Genomic DNA, 14,355 nt, shown 5'->3' on the forward strand with positions numbered 1-14,355 from the left:
ACTTCCACAATAATATACCTTTTATAGGCCACCCTCCCTTTCTGGCTCACATCCCCACGCCCCTACTGGTTCTTCCTGGGGTCGCCTTCTATGTAAATTACTTGCACTTGAACCCTGGCCTCAGTGCTGGCTTCTGAAGGAGCCCCACCCCTGGGCAGGTGCATCCACCTGGCAGCCCCAGTCCCACGTCTTCTCCTAGGTGCAGGGGAGGTTGGGGAAGCAAGAATTGGGCATCCTCAGCTTCTGTGGGGGGGTGGGCTCTGCTCCCCCCAGCACTCCTAAGGGCCCCCGTAGGAATACTCAAAGTACAGTCACCGGAAGGGCGTTATTCACAAAGACCGAAGGGCTGTAGGGAGCGTAAGGGACAGCACAAACTCAGGATGAGCAGGGCAGGACTTTTGCCACCCCTAGTCTGGCGGAGTGAGGGGAGGGGGCGGTTACAGGGGCCGGGCAAGAGGGAGACAAGCAGAGGCCTCCTGGAGGGGAGCAGTGACACCAGGGACACGGAAGGGAGCAGATGCCGTGATGTCTGCACTCTGCCTCTGCAGTCTCCTGCCCACCAATGGTGCTCAGACGGCTCAGCAACCCCCTTCCCCTCACCGGGCCGGCTGGGGAGAGCCAGGTGGGGACAAGACCTGGAGGGCAAAGGGCATAGTGCATCTGGCACAGTGGGGAATGTCCCAAACAAGCATCCCAATGTCCAGGTGGCCTGGAAATGAAAATGCCATGTTGGATCTTGGGTTAGGGCTGAGGGTCCGTGGTAGCTGCCCGTCAGCAACGTGATCAAACTCTTTCTGCTCAGTCTTTTCTCTTAAGAGCCCTCCTTTCCCAGCCCCGCCAGCCTCTCCAAAGCTGCACTCGGAGTGGAGTGCCCAGGACGCAGAGACCCAGCTCTTTCTGTTACTGACTTCTTCTGTGACCACATTAAATCCCTTCCTCCCCCTGGGTCTCCCCTTCCCTATATGTAGAACCAGGTGAACTTTTAGGGTTAACCAGATGACCTTTCAGGATCCCTTTGGGAGCACTAGAAAGGCACACGGCCTCCTTCAAAACAGTCCCGAGAAGGGAATAAAACAAAGATTGTCCTTTTGGAGAAACTGAGGCTCTGGAGCAGAGGGACTTGCTGGAGGTCACTGACTGCACGGGCACTTGACCACAAGACTCCCACCCTTTGTCAGGGCTGTCCCTGAGCCTGCGCGCCCCGCCCTGTGGACCTGCCTTCCCGGAGGGCACTGCCCACCCCCACGTTTGTTCCCAATCAGTGCAGCAGCCAGCGGGTGTCAAGATGTCTCTTGTGCTGGCGTTCGAGTATGTCACTGTGAGCAGACACATGGAAGAACAGTGATTTCAACCAGGCTTCTAGAGCTTGCTACTCCCTTCTGCCCACCTGGGGATTTGGGGTCAGTGTAATGTCACTGCTTGGCTTTGGGGCCCGTGGGTCCTGCACAAACCTCAAGGAGCTTAATTGATAGGGAGTTTCAAAGGGAGTTAGGGGGCCGTGCCGGCTGCTCTGAGCCCTCTGACACTGGCCCCGCACAGCCAAGTCCAGCCACCTCTGGGAAGCTGCCCTGACCCTTGTCGTCCACCCTGTGGGCCTGTGTCCCAAGGCCTGTGTCCCAGGCACATGAGACAAAGACCACTTCATTGTCTGTTGGAACCCATGACTCTGGGGCTTACTGCCTCCAAGGCCAGGGAGGCCCACAAAGACCACGTTGTTGGAACCAACGCCCTTTTCCCTTGAATTGTGAGACACGGGAGAGCTTTTCAGCCTGCGCAAATGCGTTTTGTTGAAAGTATAGTTTTCAAAACTGATAGCCTAGATCAGTTATGGCCCACATACATGTTCTCCTTTACTGAGTTTGCCCACAAAGGTTTATTTTCACAAAGTGAAATATTAACTGCCACTGCTAGAAGTCAGAGTGGGGTTTCTGGTTATTTTAAAACACGAGAAGACCTGGCAGCGCTGGGCTCCCGTTCCTGCATGGAATGTTCCTCCGGACGGAGCCGCAGCCTCCCGTGTATATAAGACGGGTGCCCTGCAGTTCCCTCTTGCCTTTCAGCTGGGAGCCGAATGTGCATCACCATTTACCACCAAGTCTGTGCTGCTGTCTCTTGAGTCAGAGAGCCATGAAGAAAGTAAAATATTTTTGGTCCCCCATTTCCAAAAAAAGTGGAAAAACAGTTTCTTTACCTTGCCTGCCTGCCTGCCTGTTTTCTGTGGGTTGCTAATGTGGAAGTTTATCTCGAGGGTGTGTGTGGTCCCCGTCCTCGCCTCTGCCACACCACCACCGTCAGGGACACCATCACATCATATTTATTGGCCCTCTGTCAACCTGGGACACAGTGAGACAGGACAGGATAGCCTTTGATTCGTCTGAGTGGCAAAGTGCGGTGGGCAGAGAAGACAGCAAACAGAGCAAGTGGGGCTGCAGGGGCTCCCCAGAAAGGACTCAGGGGGGGTTCTGAAGAGAGGGGCACTGGGCAGCTTGGTGGGAACGGCCGGGGGCCTCTGCCCAGCTCCTGGCCGAAGCTGTGGCTGTGAAGCAGAGACTGAGGACTCGGGGACACTGGAGGGCTAAGGCAGGCTGGTCAGGGAGACTCAGGGTTGGTCGCTAAATTCAGCCACTTGCAGTAAAAAACAGTCTGAGCCTCAGTTTTCCATCTGCCTAATGGGAATAGGAAGACTGGCCCGGCTCCCCCTGGGAGAACCTGTTCAGCCAAGCATACGGTCCCCTCAAAGCTCGCCGTTCTCACCACACGGCCCCACTCCGGTTTCCTGGAGGCTCTCCCAGAAGCCCTTGCGGGGCGTACTCCAGGCAGGTTCCCCCCGCCAAATGGGGCAAGCACCTGGCATGGTAGTGGAATTGCAGCTGACCGTGGTTCAGGTTGCATTTCACCACGTGGGAACCAGACTTTGGAGTTTCGTTACAGGTACCAAGGAGGTCATCGTCCCAGCCACTGTCTGCATCCCAGACCTGCACCCTCAGGGGCCCCCCTGTGGCCAGGAGCACATTCCCAAAGTCCACCCCTTTTGTCCAGTGGGGGTTGTTATTGTTCCACACGATGTTTGTCCTCCGCTCTGTGCCACCAAAGAAGACCTTTAAGTAGGCGTCAGTAGCAGTGATCCCGTCACCCCACAGATTCCATGCTTGGACCTGGGTCACCTCCAGCTGGGCCAGGCCCCTCTGCCGTGGACAGCAGTCCCGAGTGGTGACCTCGGAGCTGGGGCACACGCACTGGCACGGATCGTGGGGGCTCTTCTGCTGCCCTGGGGGGCACGGCCGGCTGCAGTCCCTCCAGCGTGCCCTGTCGGTCAGGTACTTGCTCACGGCCTGCCTCAGCGCCTCCCGCCGCGGGTCCTGGCTCTCCAGGAGCAAATGCAGCGGCTCCAGCGTGTAGTCCACCAGGCCGGGGCTGCCAGCCAGCGAGGCCACCCAGGCTGAGAACTGCTCGGGCCCCGCCTGGTTCCCAAACAGCAGGTCGTGCAGGGAGGCGTGGTGGCCGCCGACCACTTCGGAGTGGCGCTCCCGGTAGGACTGGTGGAAGGAGCCCGTCATCTTGTGCTGCTTCTTCTTCTCCTCACAGGCTTTGGATTCAGCCGAGGAGCTGGCGTGGCTGCCTATGCTGACCTGGGCCTCCATGTTCAGGCAGTCCTCCACCTCGTTGGCCGTGAGCCCCTCCAGGGCCAGCTCGCAGGTGCGCAGGGCGGTGATGGCCGAGATGCGGCCGCCCAGCTCCACGGCCCGGATGAAGTGGGTGCCGTAGTTGGAGACGAGCCTGAGGTAGCTGGGCTCGGTGGAGGCGTTGAAGTGGGGAGGCAGGTCCCTGAGGGCCCTCTTGAAATCGCGGTGGAGGGGGGGCTTGTGCACCAGGTGGAAACTGAGGAGAGAGGAAAACGTCAGGTGGGCCCAGTGAGGGGTAGTATTTTCCCCATTCAATAACTTCAAGGTCACACGTAAATAGGCAAAGCTATTAATAAAACTTAAGGCCGGGCACGGTGGCTCACGCCTGTAATCCTAGCCCTCTGGGAGGCCGAGGCGGGTGGATCGCTTGAGGTCAGGAGATCAAGACCAGCCTGAGCAAGAGCGAGACCCCATCGCTACTAAAAATAGAAAGAAATGATCTGGGCAACTAAAAATATATATATAAAAAGTTATCCGGGCATGGTGGCACATGCCTGTAGTCCCAGCTACTCGGGAGGCTGAGGCAAGAGGATCGCTTAAGCCCAGGAGTCTGAGGTTGCTGTGAGCTAGGCTGACACCACGGCACTATAGCCTGGGCAACAGAGCGAGACTCTGTCTCAAAAAATAAAATAAAATAAAATAAAATAAAAAAATAAATAAATAAAACTTGAACCTAGGGGCCTGGCTCCAAAGCTTGCTCTGGGGCATGGAGCTGTCAGGGAAGCCTACTCTGTCCTTCCTCAGTGACCTAGATATGGTATAGGTATTTTCTCTTTCCTTGACAAAATAAAGTTTTTTCTTTTCTTTTTATTTTCTTGTTAAAAAAGCAATGATATTGCACTGATGGTATTTGTTGAACTTTGGAACCTAGTCACGTGGCCTTCGTCCGTCTGTCCCCCTACATTGAGCCCTGTGTGCCCGGGCTGCTGACAATTTGGGCCACACAGGCAGGAGGTGCCCTGCCTCATTGTGGACAAAATGTGGCCTCCAGGTCTGGGAAATCAGAGCAGGTGACTTGGGGCTGGGCCATGCAGGCCACGCACTTCTTAGGTGTGGGCCCAGGTCCCAGACCGCCCGCCCCCGGGCAGCAGGGTGGCGGCTGCCATAGCTCAGCAGTGTAAGCCCTGGCACAAGGCAGATGTGCGTGTTGGTTGAATGGATGAATGGGGCCCAGAGAGCAAATGCGAGGTGCTCAAGGTAGCACAGCAATGAGAAGGCAGGACCCAACTAGGTCTCCTGCCCCTGTCCCCATCCAGGAAGGACCCCACGGAAGGCTGGCAGTGCCCATGAAAGAGGAGGCTGGGTGCTCACTAGACCTAAATGGCACCATGCTGGGGTGCTCAGGCATGGCCTTGCTTCCCCTCCACCTGCTTTCTCACTGGACACTTCTAGATTTGAGACCTCATGGATGGGAGGAGGACACAGCACTGAGTCACCTGAAGTCTGAAAACCAGGACTGCGGTTTCCTCCTGGTAGAAGCAGCCTCCAAGTCCCACCCTGGCATTGCAGGGCTCCTAGACCACCTGGAGTTTCCCACACTGTTTTCAAGCCCTCTGCCACCTACCCTCAGCTCTCACCTGTAGAAACGACACTCCACCGAGTCAGTGCTGAAGCTGTACTGGTCCTGGTGGGTCTTCTGGGCCGCGAAGTTGGCTGCCTGGGAGTGTGAGCCGGCCACAGACACGTGCACGTTGCTGCTGGGGTGGGGAGTCACGTCCAGCCCGATCTTCCAGTCGTTGCGGATGGTGCCGGCCGCCTCCCGAGCCACAGCTTCAGTGGAGCTGGCTTTGGCTTTGGCCACGCGGCGCTGGCAGCCAGAGCCCTGGGCATGCCAGTTGGTGACTGCCAGGGGCAGGCGCTGGAGTGCGCCTGGCTCTAGGGCATTTTCACAGAGGGTGCAGGTGCCATCAGGCCGCAGGAACCTACGTGTGTCCACTGGGAAGGAGCCAGAGCGGCGGAGGCTGGTCACATCTACACCCTCCCCGGCCAGCCACGAACCGGGCACTAACTTGTACTTGCGCTTGCACTCCGAGCGTGCGGCCGTGTGGCAGGGGGCGGGGGCTGGTGGGGGTAACAGCAGCAGGAGGATGCCCAGGAGGAGGAGGCGGGCGGCCATGGAGCTGCAGAGACAGGGGGTGTTTGGGCTCTGGGAAGCTGGGGGCAGAGGGATGGAGGGTGGCAGTCCTCTGCCCCACAACTGTGGATCATCAGGGCACATGGAGGGGAGGGGTTGAGATTTCTCCTATGTCATTGAATGTCAGAGCTGGAATGTCCCTGCCAGGCCTGGTGCACCCCCTCCCCATTGTACAAATGGACCCAGAGAGGGGAAGTGCCTTTCCCAGGGTCACACAGCCAAGAGGAGCCCCTTGCTAGAATTTTACTCTCGGAGGCTGAATGGGGATCTAGATCGATGGTTCTGTCCCCAGGAGACAACTGCAGCTGGTGGGAGGGGGCTCTGACCACAGAGTAGCCACAGCACGTTTGGGGAGGGGCCTGGGGAAGCCTGGATTCTAAAGAAGTGTCATGTTTGGCCACCCTTCTCCCACCCCGTCTCTTATACTGTCTCTGTCTCTATCTTGATCTCTAAAGCCCTTAACAGACTTGGAAAAGAAAGGAGAGTGTGCATCTCCCCTGTTCTCCCCATTTTCCCTTAGGGAAGAACATCGGCCTGAATTCTGGAATAAAAGATGCTGATATGGCCACACCCCCAATTCTGTGTGTGGGGGGGGCATGAGGTTTGCGTTCAGATGCCCTCCTGATGCCCCTCTCCTCTCTGACACTCCCTGCAGAGTTCAGTGTCCTGCCGGCAGTGACAGGGACCTTCCTACCTCATGCCTCCTATTGGGCAATGATTGGCTAGAAGGTTCTTCACCTTCTCATGTCGAGATGGCCCTGGGGCCTCCCCTGGGCCTGCTATGATCCGGCATCTCCTCTCTGTCCCCACCTGAACAGGCCTTTCCCCTTGGGCGCCTGCTGGGGACAGCAGCTCCTGAGGCAAGGAGGTGTGGAGAGCAGGAGCCCCCCAGGGAGCCCCCGGGCCCTACCAGAGGAGCGACTGGAAGGGTGGAAGTCCAGGCAGCATGGCTGGCCCCAGGGAGGCAAACAGGTGCACGGGGATCTTCAGATGCCCTCGCTCTTCCCTCCTGGGAGGCCAACCTTGATCCAGGGGACTCTCTCTGTCCTATCCTCCTTGTGTTCTCTCCCAGAAAGCCTGTTCGCAGCATTCATAGACACTTAGCTGTCAGCACTTGCAGGGGCCTTAGACCCTGTGTGCACCAGCCTCTTCTTTTTGTATATGATGACGCTGAGACCCAGAGAGGTCACAGGCTGCCCTGCGAGTGAGTGGCTGGGCACAGTCTGAGCCCCAGGTGTCTTCTTGCTCCTTCGGGCCCTCCCTGTGAGGGGCAGTCCGCCCCCTCCCACCCAGGGGCCCCGGCTCCCTCCCTACCTGGAGTCCGTGTGGAGAAGCTGCTGCTCAGATGTCCTCTCCCCACCACCAAGGCTCCCGGAATGGTGGCATCAGCCCCTCCGGCAGGCCCACCTCACAGATCATCACCCGGCCACGGCTCACGTCATTTCTGCTTCCTGCCCTGCCCCCAGCTGTGGTCACAGGTCCCCTGAACTCTCCCCCTCCCACCTGCACCCACCCTGCCATCACCTCTCATCCGGGGGGCCTGCCGACAGCCCACAGGAAGCAGGCAGCGGGCCGGAGGCTCATCTGCCTGGCAGCGCTGCCGGGCGGGGCCGGGGCCAACAGACGGAGCAGTGCAGGGCCCGAGGACCTGGAGGCTCAGCTCCGTGGGGACGGACAGGCCAGCAGGGGCAACCCCCTGCCTCCCACAGGCAGCACTGCGCATGTGAGATGTAAGAGGCGGGCCAGAGGACGAGCGGGGAGTGTGGGCCGGGGCGCCAGCCCGCCTGGGCTTGGGCCAGGTTATGCACCAGCCGTGTGGCCTGGCAAGGTCCTTTAGCCTCTCTGTGTCTCAGTTTCCTCATCAAAAAAGGAGGATGATAACCATGTAGACAGCAGAAGTGGTTGTGGAGAGGAGTGAGTCAACACGTGTAGAGTGCTCCAGCTGTGCCTGGCCCTCGGTGAGTGTCAGTGCCTGTGACCGGTCCCTCCTCCCCAAGCAGGTTCCAGTCACGCTGCCCACCTCCTGCCCAGCCCAGGCTCTGGACCCCAAACAGGTGCCCTGGACAGGGTTTCCTGCTCCCCACTTTTCGAGGAGAGATGGTGGCCCCCACGCTGGCCCCCAGCCCTGGCCTGCGGTTGCCGGTGCTGGTGGGAGAGATCGGGTGGGGACACAGGCCTGGGTCTCCCTCACCCTTTGCCTTGCCTGAGGTCAGGGTGGGGGCAAGTTTCCATGGGTGGAGTGACTCACAGGGCTACTTTCTGGGGGGAAAAATCACACTGGTTCTGAGGTGGGGTCAATGGAGTCACTGGGGGACCTGTTCTCAGGACTTCTGACTGTGTGTTGACAGAAACCACACCTACGTGTGACACCATGTGTCAGGGTCGCATCTCAAGCCTCATCCCCTGGGCTGTGCCCCTCCTGCGTCTCTGCTGTTACGGGAACGGGCTCATGCTGCCTTCTCGGAAGCTGGCCCCTCTCCTCTCCTCAGCTGTCCCCTCCGCCCCCAGACGGAGCAGCCTCCTGACCCCTCCGGCTCTGCCTGGCTTGGGCGCCGAGGCTGTGAGGAGCTCAGCTTCTGGTCCTGCTGGCAAGGCCAGTGTGAGGGACACGGAAGCCCTGTGAGAAATCTGTAGGAAAAAGAGGCGAGGTTCTAATCCCAGCTTCACCGAAAACGTGCCGCTGTGTGGCTCTTGGAATAGATACTTAACCCCTTTCTGAGCCTCAGTTTCCTCATCTGTAAAATCAAAGGGAGGACTTGGGGATTCTAAAAATTCATCTAATGATGAAATGTGTGTTGAGTGGGTTTTGAGTGGCTCACGAAGTGGCTAATGTCCAAGAGATGCTGATGGTTGTTGCGGGGGCTGGGGTGGGGGTCCCTCAAAGGGCTGTCATGACGTCAAGATGTAAACTGGTTCTGACTTGTGTACTGACGACAGTCTTCCTGGCCGGTGGAAACTTGGCACTTGAAATGTGCATTCAACATAGTTTGTCCTCAGAGACACAAGTTTCAACAAATGCACAATTTGTTCAGTTGCCAGACACCCTCTACGTGGTTTTTTTTTATTAACAGCTTTATTGAGATGTAATTGACATGCCTTATAATTCACCCATTTAAAGCCTATGATTCAATGGTTTTTAGTATGTTCACAAGAGTTGTATACTCATCACCACAATCAATTTTGAAACCTCTTCGTCACTCCCAAAAAAGAAACCATGTACGCACTGGCAGTCACTTCTCATTTCCCCACAACACTAACCCGCTTTATGTCTCTGTAGGTTTTCCTGCTTTGGACACTTCATATAAATGGGGTCATACAATATGTGGCCTTTTGTGTCTGGCTTATTTCATTTAACACAATATTTGCAAGGGTTATCATTTTGTAGCAGGTATTAGTACTTTACTGACTAATATTTGATTGTATGCACATTGTTTCCACTTTTTGGCCATTACAAATAATGCTATTATGAACATGTGTGTACATGTTTTTGTGTGGCCATATGTTTCTATTTCTCTTGGGTCCATACCTAGGAGTGAAATTGCTGGGTCCTGGGGTAACTCTAGGTTTAACTTTTTGAGGAACTGCCTGTTTTCCAAAGTGGCTGCACCATTTTACATTCCTACCAGCGATGTGTGAGGGTTCTGATTTCTCCACGTCATTGCCAAAGCTTTTATCTGTCTTTTTGGTTATAGCCATCCGAGTGGATACAAAGTGGTATTTCATTGTGGTTTTGATTTGTATTTCCCCAATAGCTAATGAAGTTGAGCATCTTTTCATGTGCTTATTGGCCATTTGTGTATCTTCTTAGGAGAAATGTCTATTCAAATCCTTTCCCCTTTTTTGAACTGAGTTATTTGTCTTCATTGTTAAATTGTATCAATAATACTTCTTTCTATATTTTGGATTCTAGACCTTTATCATATATAGAGTTTGCAAATATTTTCTCCTATTCCTTGAGTTGTCTTTTCATTTTCTGGATGGTACACTTTAAAGTACAAAAATTTTTACTTTTGATGAAGATCAATTTATCTGTTTTTTTCTTTTGTAGCTTATACTTTTAATGTCATATCTAAGAAGTCTCTGCCTAACCCAACATTATGTAGATTTTCTCCTATATTTTCTTCTAAGAGTTTTATAATTTTATCTCTTCCATTTAGGTCTATGATACATTTGGAGTTAATTTTTGTGTGTAGAAAGAGGTCTAACTTCATTCTTTTGCATGTGGATAGCCCATATAATTTTGGTAATTATTTTTAGGTTTCAAAATATCTACTCTTGACAGAAAAGCTCTGTAGGTAACTGTTATCTTTGAAAGTTTATGTCCCCCCAAAATTCATGTTGAAACTGAATCCTCAATGCAATAGTATTAAGAAGCGGGGCCTTTAGGAGGTGATTAGGTCACAAGGACTTCACCCTCATGAATGGCATCAATTCCTTTTTTCCCTTCCCTACTTCTATATCATGTGAGGATGAAGCAAGAGGCACCATCTGTGGAACAGAGAGCAGCCCTCACCAGACACCACATCTGATGGTGCCTTGATCTGGGACTTCCCAGCCTCCAGAACTGTGATAAATAAATTTCTACTGTTTATAGATTAACCAGTCTAAGGTATTTTGTTACAGCAGTAAGAATAGACTAAGACAGATTGGTACCCATGAGTGGGGTGACACTGTCACAAATACCTAAAAATGTAGAACCAGTTTCGGAACTGGGTAACAGGTAGAGGCTGAAAGAGTTTGGAAGTATGTGCTGAAAAGCTTGTATTGCTGTGAGTGGTCTACAAAGGGTTTTTCTAGTGAGAGTCCAGAAGAGGAGAGCTGTAGAGAGAGCTTCAATCAGAGGTTATTTAAGTAGCTGTGAGCAGAACACTGGTAGAAATATTGAGACCAGAAATATGGAGGCAGAAAAATAAAGGCCATTCTCATGAGGTCTTAGATGGAAATGAGAAACATTTTTTGGAAAGTGGAGGAAAGGTGATCCTTGTTATAGAGTGCTAAGAACTTGGCTGAATTGTGTTTGTGTACGAGAGAACTTAAAAGCAATGAAATACTGTATTTGGTGGAAAAAATCTCTAAGCAAAGTGTAGAGGATGCAGCATGGCTCTTCTTGACTGCTTGTAGCAAAATGTAAGGAGAGAGAAACAAATTAAGGATGGAATTTATAATTAAAAGGGAAGCAGAACTGAAATAGTTGGAAACTTCTCAGCCTGGCCAGGTTGTAAAGAACAAGAAAGTGTTCAGGAGAGAACACCAAGGGCGTGGCCAAGGTAATGTTTGATAAGGAGAAGAGTATGGCAAGAAGAAAGCCAGAAGCCATTGTCTTCATCAAGACAATGGAAAAAGGACCCCCAAGGCATTTTAGAGATCTTCAAGGCTGCCATTTCCATCATGGGGCTCAGAGTGCCAGGGCCCTGAGGGCACAATGATTTCAAGGGAGGGCCCAGGGTGCCTGCGGGACCTCAGGGTTTGCTGTCTAGGGCTGCTTCAAGTGTCTGTTCCCTGCATTCTGGCACAGTGTGGGGGATGGGCCTAGAAGAAAGGATGGATGGATGGAAAGAATGTGAGCAGAGTGAATGAAGGGACAGGCAAAAACGCCTGCCCAAAAAGCTGCTTGTTTGATGTGTGCAAAGGTCAGCTGAAAATGGCTGACATGTACAGTTGTCGTTACAGAAGTTAGCAAACGGCCCAGACATTTGTCCTTCAGCTAAGTTCTTCGTTCTAAGGATTATTAGCTGATATCTGCACATCTTGCTCCTTATCTACAAAAAGTTATGCTTGCTTAAGTGTGCATCCATATCCTTGTTTACTCCCTGACTTCTTACACATATCCTTGGGAATAAATACAAGAAAGACCTCAGCTGAGGAGGCCATTTTCTCCTGCAGACTTTGGTCTCTCCCCTTCTCTCCAAACACTGTGTGTTTCGAGTAATCATTCCTTCGCTACTGAGCGCTGGAGCGAAAAGCTGCCGCTACAGCACAGAGCTCCTCAACCGCCCCAGGTGTGGCTCAGTGGGCCCAGGTGCTGTGTGGTCTGCCATCGCCACCCCTCTGGAGGGCATGGGCTGTAAACCTCAGTGGCATCCACATGGTGCCAACTCTCCCCGTGTGCAGCATGCACAAGCTATGGGTGCATGGCAACCTCCACCTAGATTTCAAAGGATGTCCTGGAGAGCCTCGGGGCCCAGGCAGAGAATTGCCACAGTGGTGGGACCACTGCAGAGAGCCCTGACTAGGGCAATGCCCAGTAGAGTCATTAGGGCATGGCCACCCTGGAGACTCCAGACTGGTAGAGCCTCCAGCATGTAATTCCAGCCTAGGAGAGATGCAGGGACTGGGCTCCAATGCATGAGAGCTGCTGCATGGGCTGTGTCCTGCAAAGCCACGGGGATGGGGCTGCCTGGAGCCTTGGGGACCCAGCCCCACTCCAGTGTGTTCAGAAGGCAGGACATAGAGTCAACGAAGATTATTCCCAAGTCTAAAGACTTAATGTTGTTTGCCCTGTTGGGTTTTGTACATGGTCAGGACCTGTTACTCCTTTCTTCTTTCCCATTGCTCCCTTTTGGAATGGGAATGTCTATCCTATGCCGGTCCCACCATTGTATTTTGGAAGCACATAAGTGTTTTAATTTCACACGCTCACAGCTGTAGAGCTTTTGCCTCAGGATACCTTGAGTCTCACTTATATCTGACTTAGATATTTAGATGAGACTTAGACTGGACTTAGGCTTTAAAGTTGATGCTGGAATGAGTTAAGACTTTTGGGGTTATTGGGATGGAATGAATGTATTTTTTGAGAAGGATACGAATTTGGCAGGCAGGGTCCAGGGGCAGAATGCTATGGTTTAAATATTTGTGTCTCTTCAAAATTCATGTTGAAGCTTTATCCCTAATGCAATAGCATTAAGAGGTGGGGGCCTACAGGGGGTGAATGGGATTAGTGCCTCTATAAAAGGGCTTGAGGGAATCAGTTAGCACCTCCCTTGCCCCTCCACCCTTCTGCCATATGAAGACACAGCATCAAGGTGCCATCTATGGAGTAGAGAGTGAGCCTTCACCAGACACCAGATCTGCTGGTGCCTTGATCATGGACTTCCCTCTAGAACTGTGAGAAATAAATTCCTGTTCTTTATAAATCACCCAGTCTCAGGTATTTTGTTATAGCAGCAGGAACAGACTAAGACAATACTCTACATAGACTGCAGGAGGGAGATAGATCCTGACTGCATCACTTACACAACTGTACCTACCACATAAACTACAGCCATGGACTGTAATCAAAGAGGTCCTTTAACAAAACAAGTGTTTGATGGTAATTATCGTGCATATGTTAAAGATCCAAAATACTGTCACGCTCCTGTTTTCTTCATCCTGTGATAATTCTTTGGTCCCTTATCTTTACAGGGTTGTGAAACTTTGAGGTTCTTCTCCCTCACTCCCCATATGTGTTACCCACAGTTCTGTTGTTCTACCCTTATTCTCACAAAGTGAGTTGAGTTTTTTCTCTTTTTCCATTCTGTGGAAGAGTTTGTGGAGGGTTGGCACTCTTTTTGTAGTTGGGTAGATTTTTAACTACTGAGTCTGTGTCTTCAATAGTTATTGCTCTATTCAGCTTTTCAGTCTTGTTTATTTTGTTATGTTTTGGCAAGTTACATTCTAGGAAATCTCACTCTGTCTAAAACTTTGCACTTGTGGGCATGAAGTTGTTTACAATGTTCTTTCTCTCTTTAAAATGTCTTCCTGAATTGGTGGTGATGCCCATTTTTGGTCACTTTTTTTTTATGGTTTTTCTTTTTTTTCTAGATCAGTCTTGATAAAGAATTTTACATATTATATTAAGTTTTTCAAAGAACCTGCTCTTGGCTTTATTGATTCTATTATAGAATTATTTTGCATTTTATTGATTTCATTTTAATTTTTTTATTTCCTTCCTTTTCTCTCTATTCATTGGGCTTCTTCTGTTGTTCTTTTCCTAACTTCTTTTTTTTTCTTTAACAAACAACTTTATTGAGATATACTTCATATAACATTCAATTTATCCATTTAAATTGTACAGTTAAATGGCTTTCAGTGTATTCACAGGGCTGTGCAAATCATCATCATAAGCAAATTTAGAACATTTCCATCACCCCAGAAAGAAACCTCGCACTCCTCAGCCATCACCCTCTAACCTTTTCCTGAGTTAAACTCTTAGCTCGTTAATTTCTGTCTTTCCTCTTTAAGTAAGCATTTAAGCCTCTGCATTTCTCTCTAGCAATCTTTTAAACTGCATCTCTGAAGTTTTGGTATTTTTTTTTATTATTGCCCAGTTTTTAAATATTTTCTAAATTTCCTTATGATTTCTCCTTTGGCCTGCGAGTTATTTAAAGGTGTGCTTTTAAAATTTTGAAGCATGTGGGGTTTTAAACACTGTGGATTTCTAACAGAGCTGCATTGTACTCAGGGCATGTTTTCTATATGACACCCATTCTTTGTGGTTGAAATTTTCTCTACAGTCTACTAAATGTTCAGTTTTTGTAAATGCTCCTGTGTACTTGAGAA

The 14,355-nt window shown here is 51.4% G+C and overlaps 1 protein-coding gene across 2 annotated transcripts; it reads right to left on the bottom strand.

Moving 5' to 3' along the window:
* Window positions 1–1,869: 1,869 nt before the first annotated feature.
* Window positions 1,870–7,233, bottom strand: PRF1 (perforin 1). Of its 2 annotated transcripts, XM_045568271.1 has the most exons (3): window positions 7,132–7,233; window positions 5,261–5,803; window positions 1,870–3,879 (listed from the first exon to the last, which is right to left on the bottom strand). In XM_045568271.1, the coding sequence occupies exons 2-3, from the start codon at window positions 5,797–5,799 to the stop codon at window positions 2,751–2,753; spliced, it is 1,668 nt and encodes a 555-aa protein (XP_045424227.1). In that variant the 5' UTR covers window positions 5,800–5,803; window positions 7,132–7,233; the 3' UTR covers window positions 1,870–2,750. The 2 variants fall into 2 exon arrangements, with proteins under 2 accessions (XP_045424227.1, XP_045424228.1); XM_045568272.1 differs by lacking the exon at window positions 7,132–7,233 and having other exon boundaries at window positions 5,261–5,880.
* Between the last annotated feature and the right edge of the window lie 7,122 nt (window positions 7,234–14,355).

The sequence above is a fragment of the Lemur catta genome, chromosome 14, assembly GCF_020740605.2.
Source record: "Lemur catta isolate mLemCat1 chromosome 14, mLemCat1.pri, whole genome shotgun sequence".
NCBI lineage: Eukaryota > Metazoa > Chordata > Mammalia > Primates > Lemuridae > Lemur > Lemur catta.

Bases quoted from the DNA above. Each gene is read 5' to 3' on its own strand.
- PRF1 (XM_045568271.1), bottom strand. From the start codon at position 5,799: ATGGCCGCCCGCCTCCTCCTCCTGGGCATCCTCCTGCTGCTGTTACCC. The intron at 3,880-5,260 runs GTGAGAGCTGAG...CTCTCTCCTCAG, and splicing joins GTGGAGTGTCGTTTCTACAG to TTTCCACCTGGTGCACAAGC.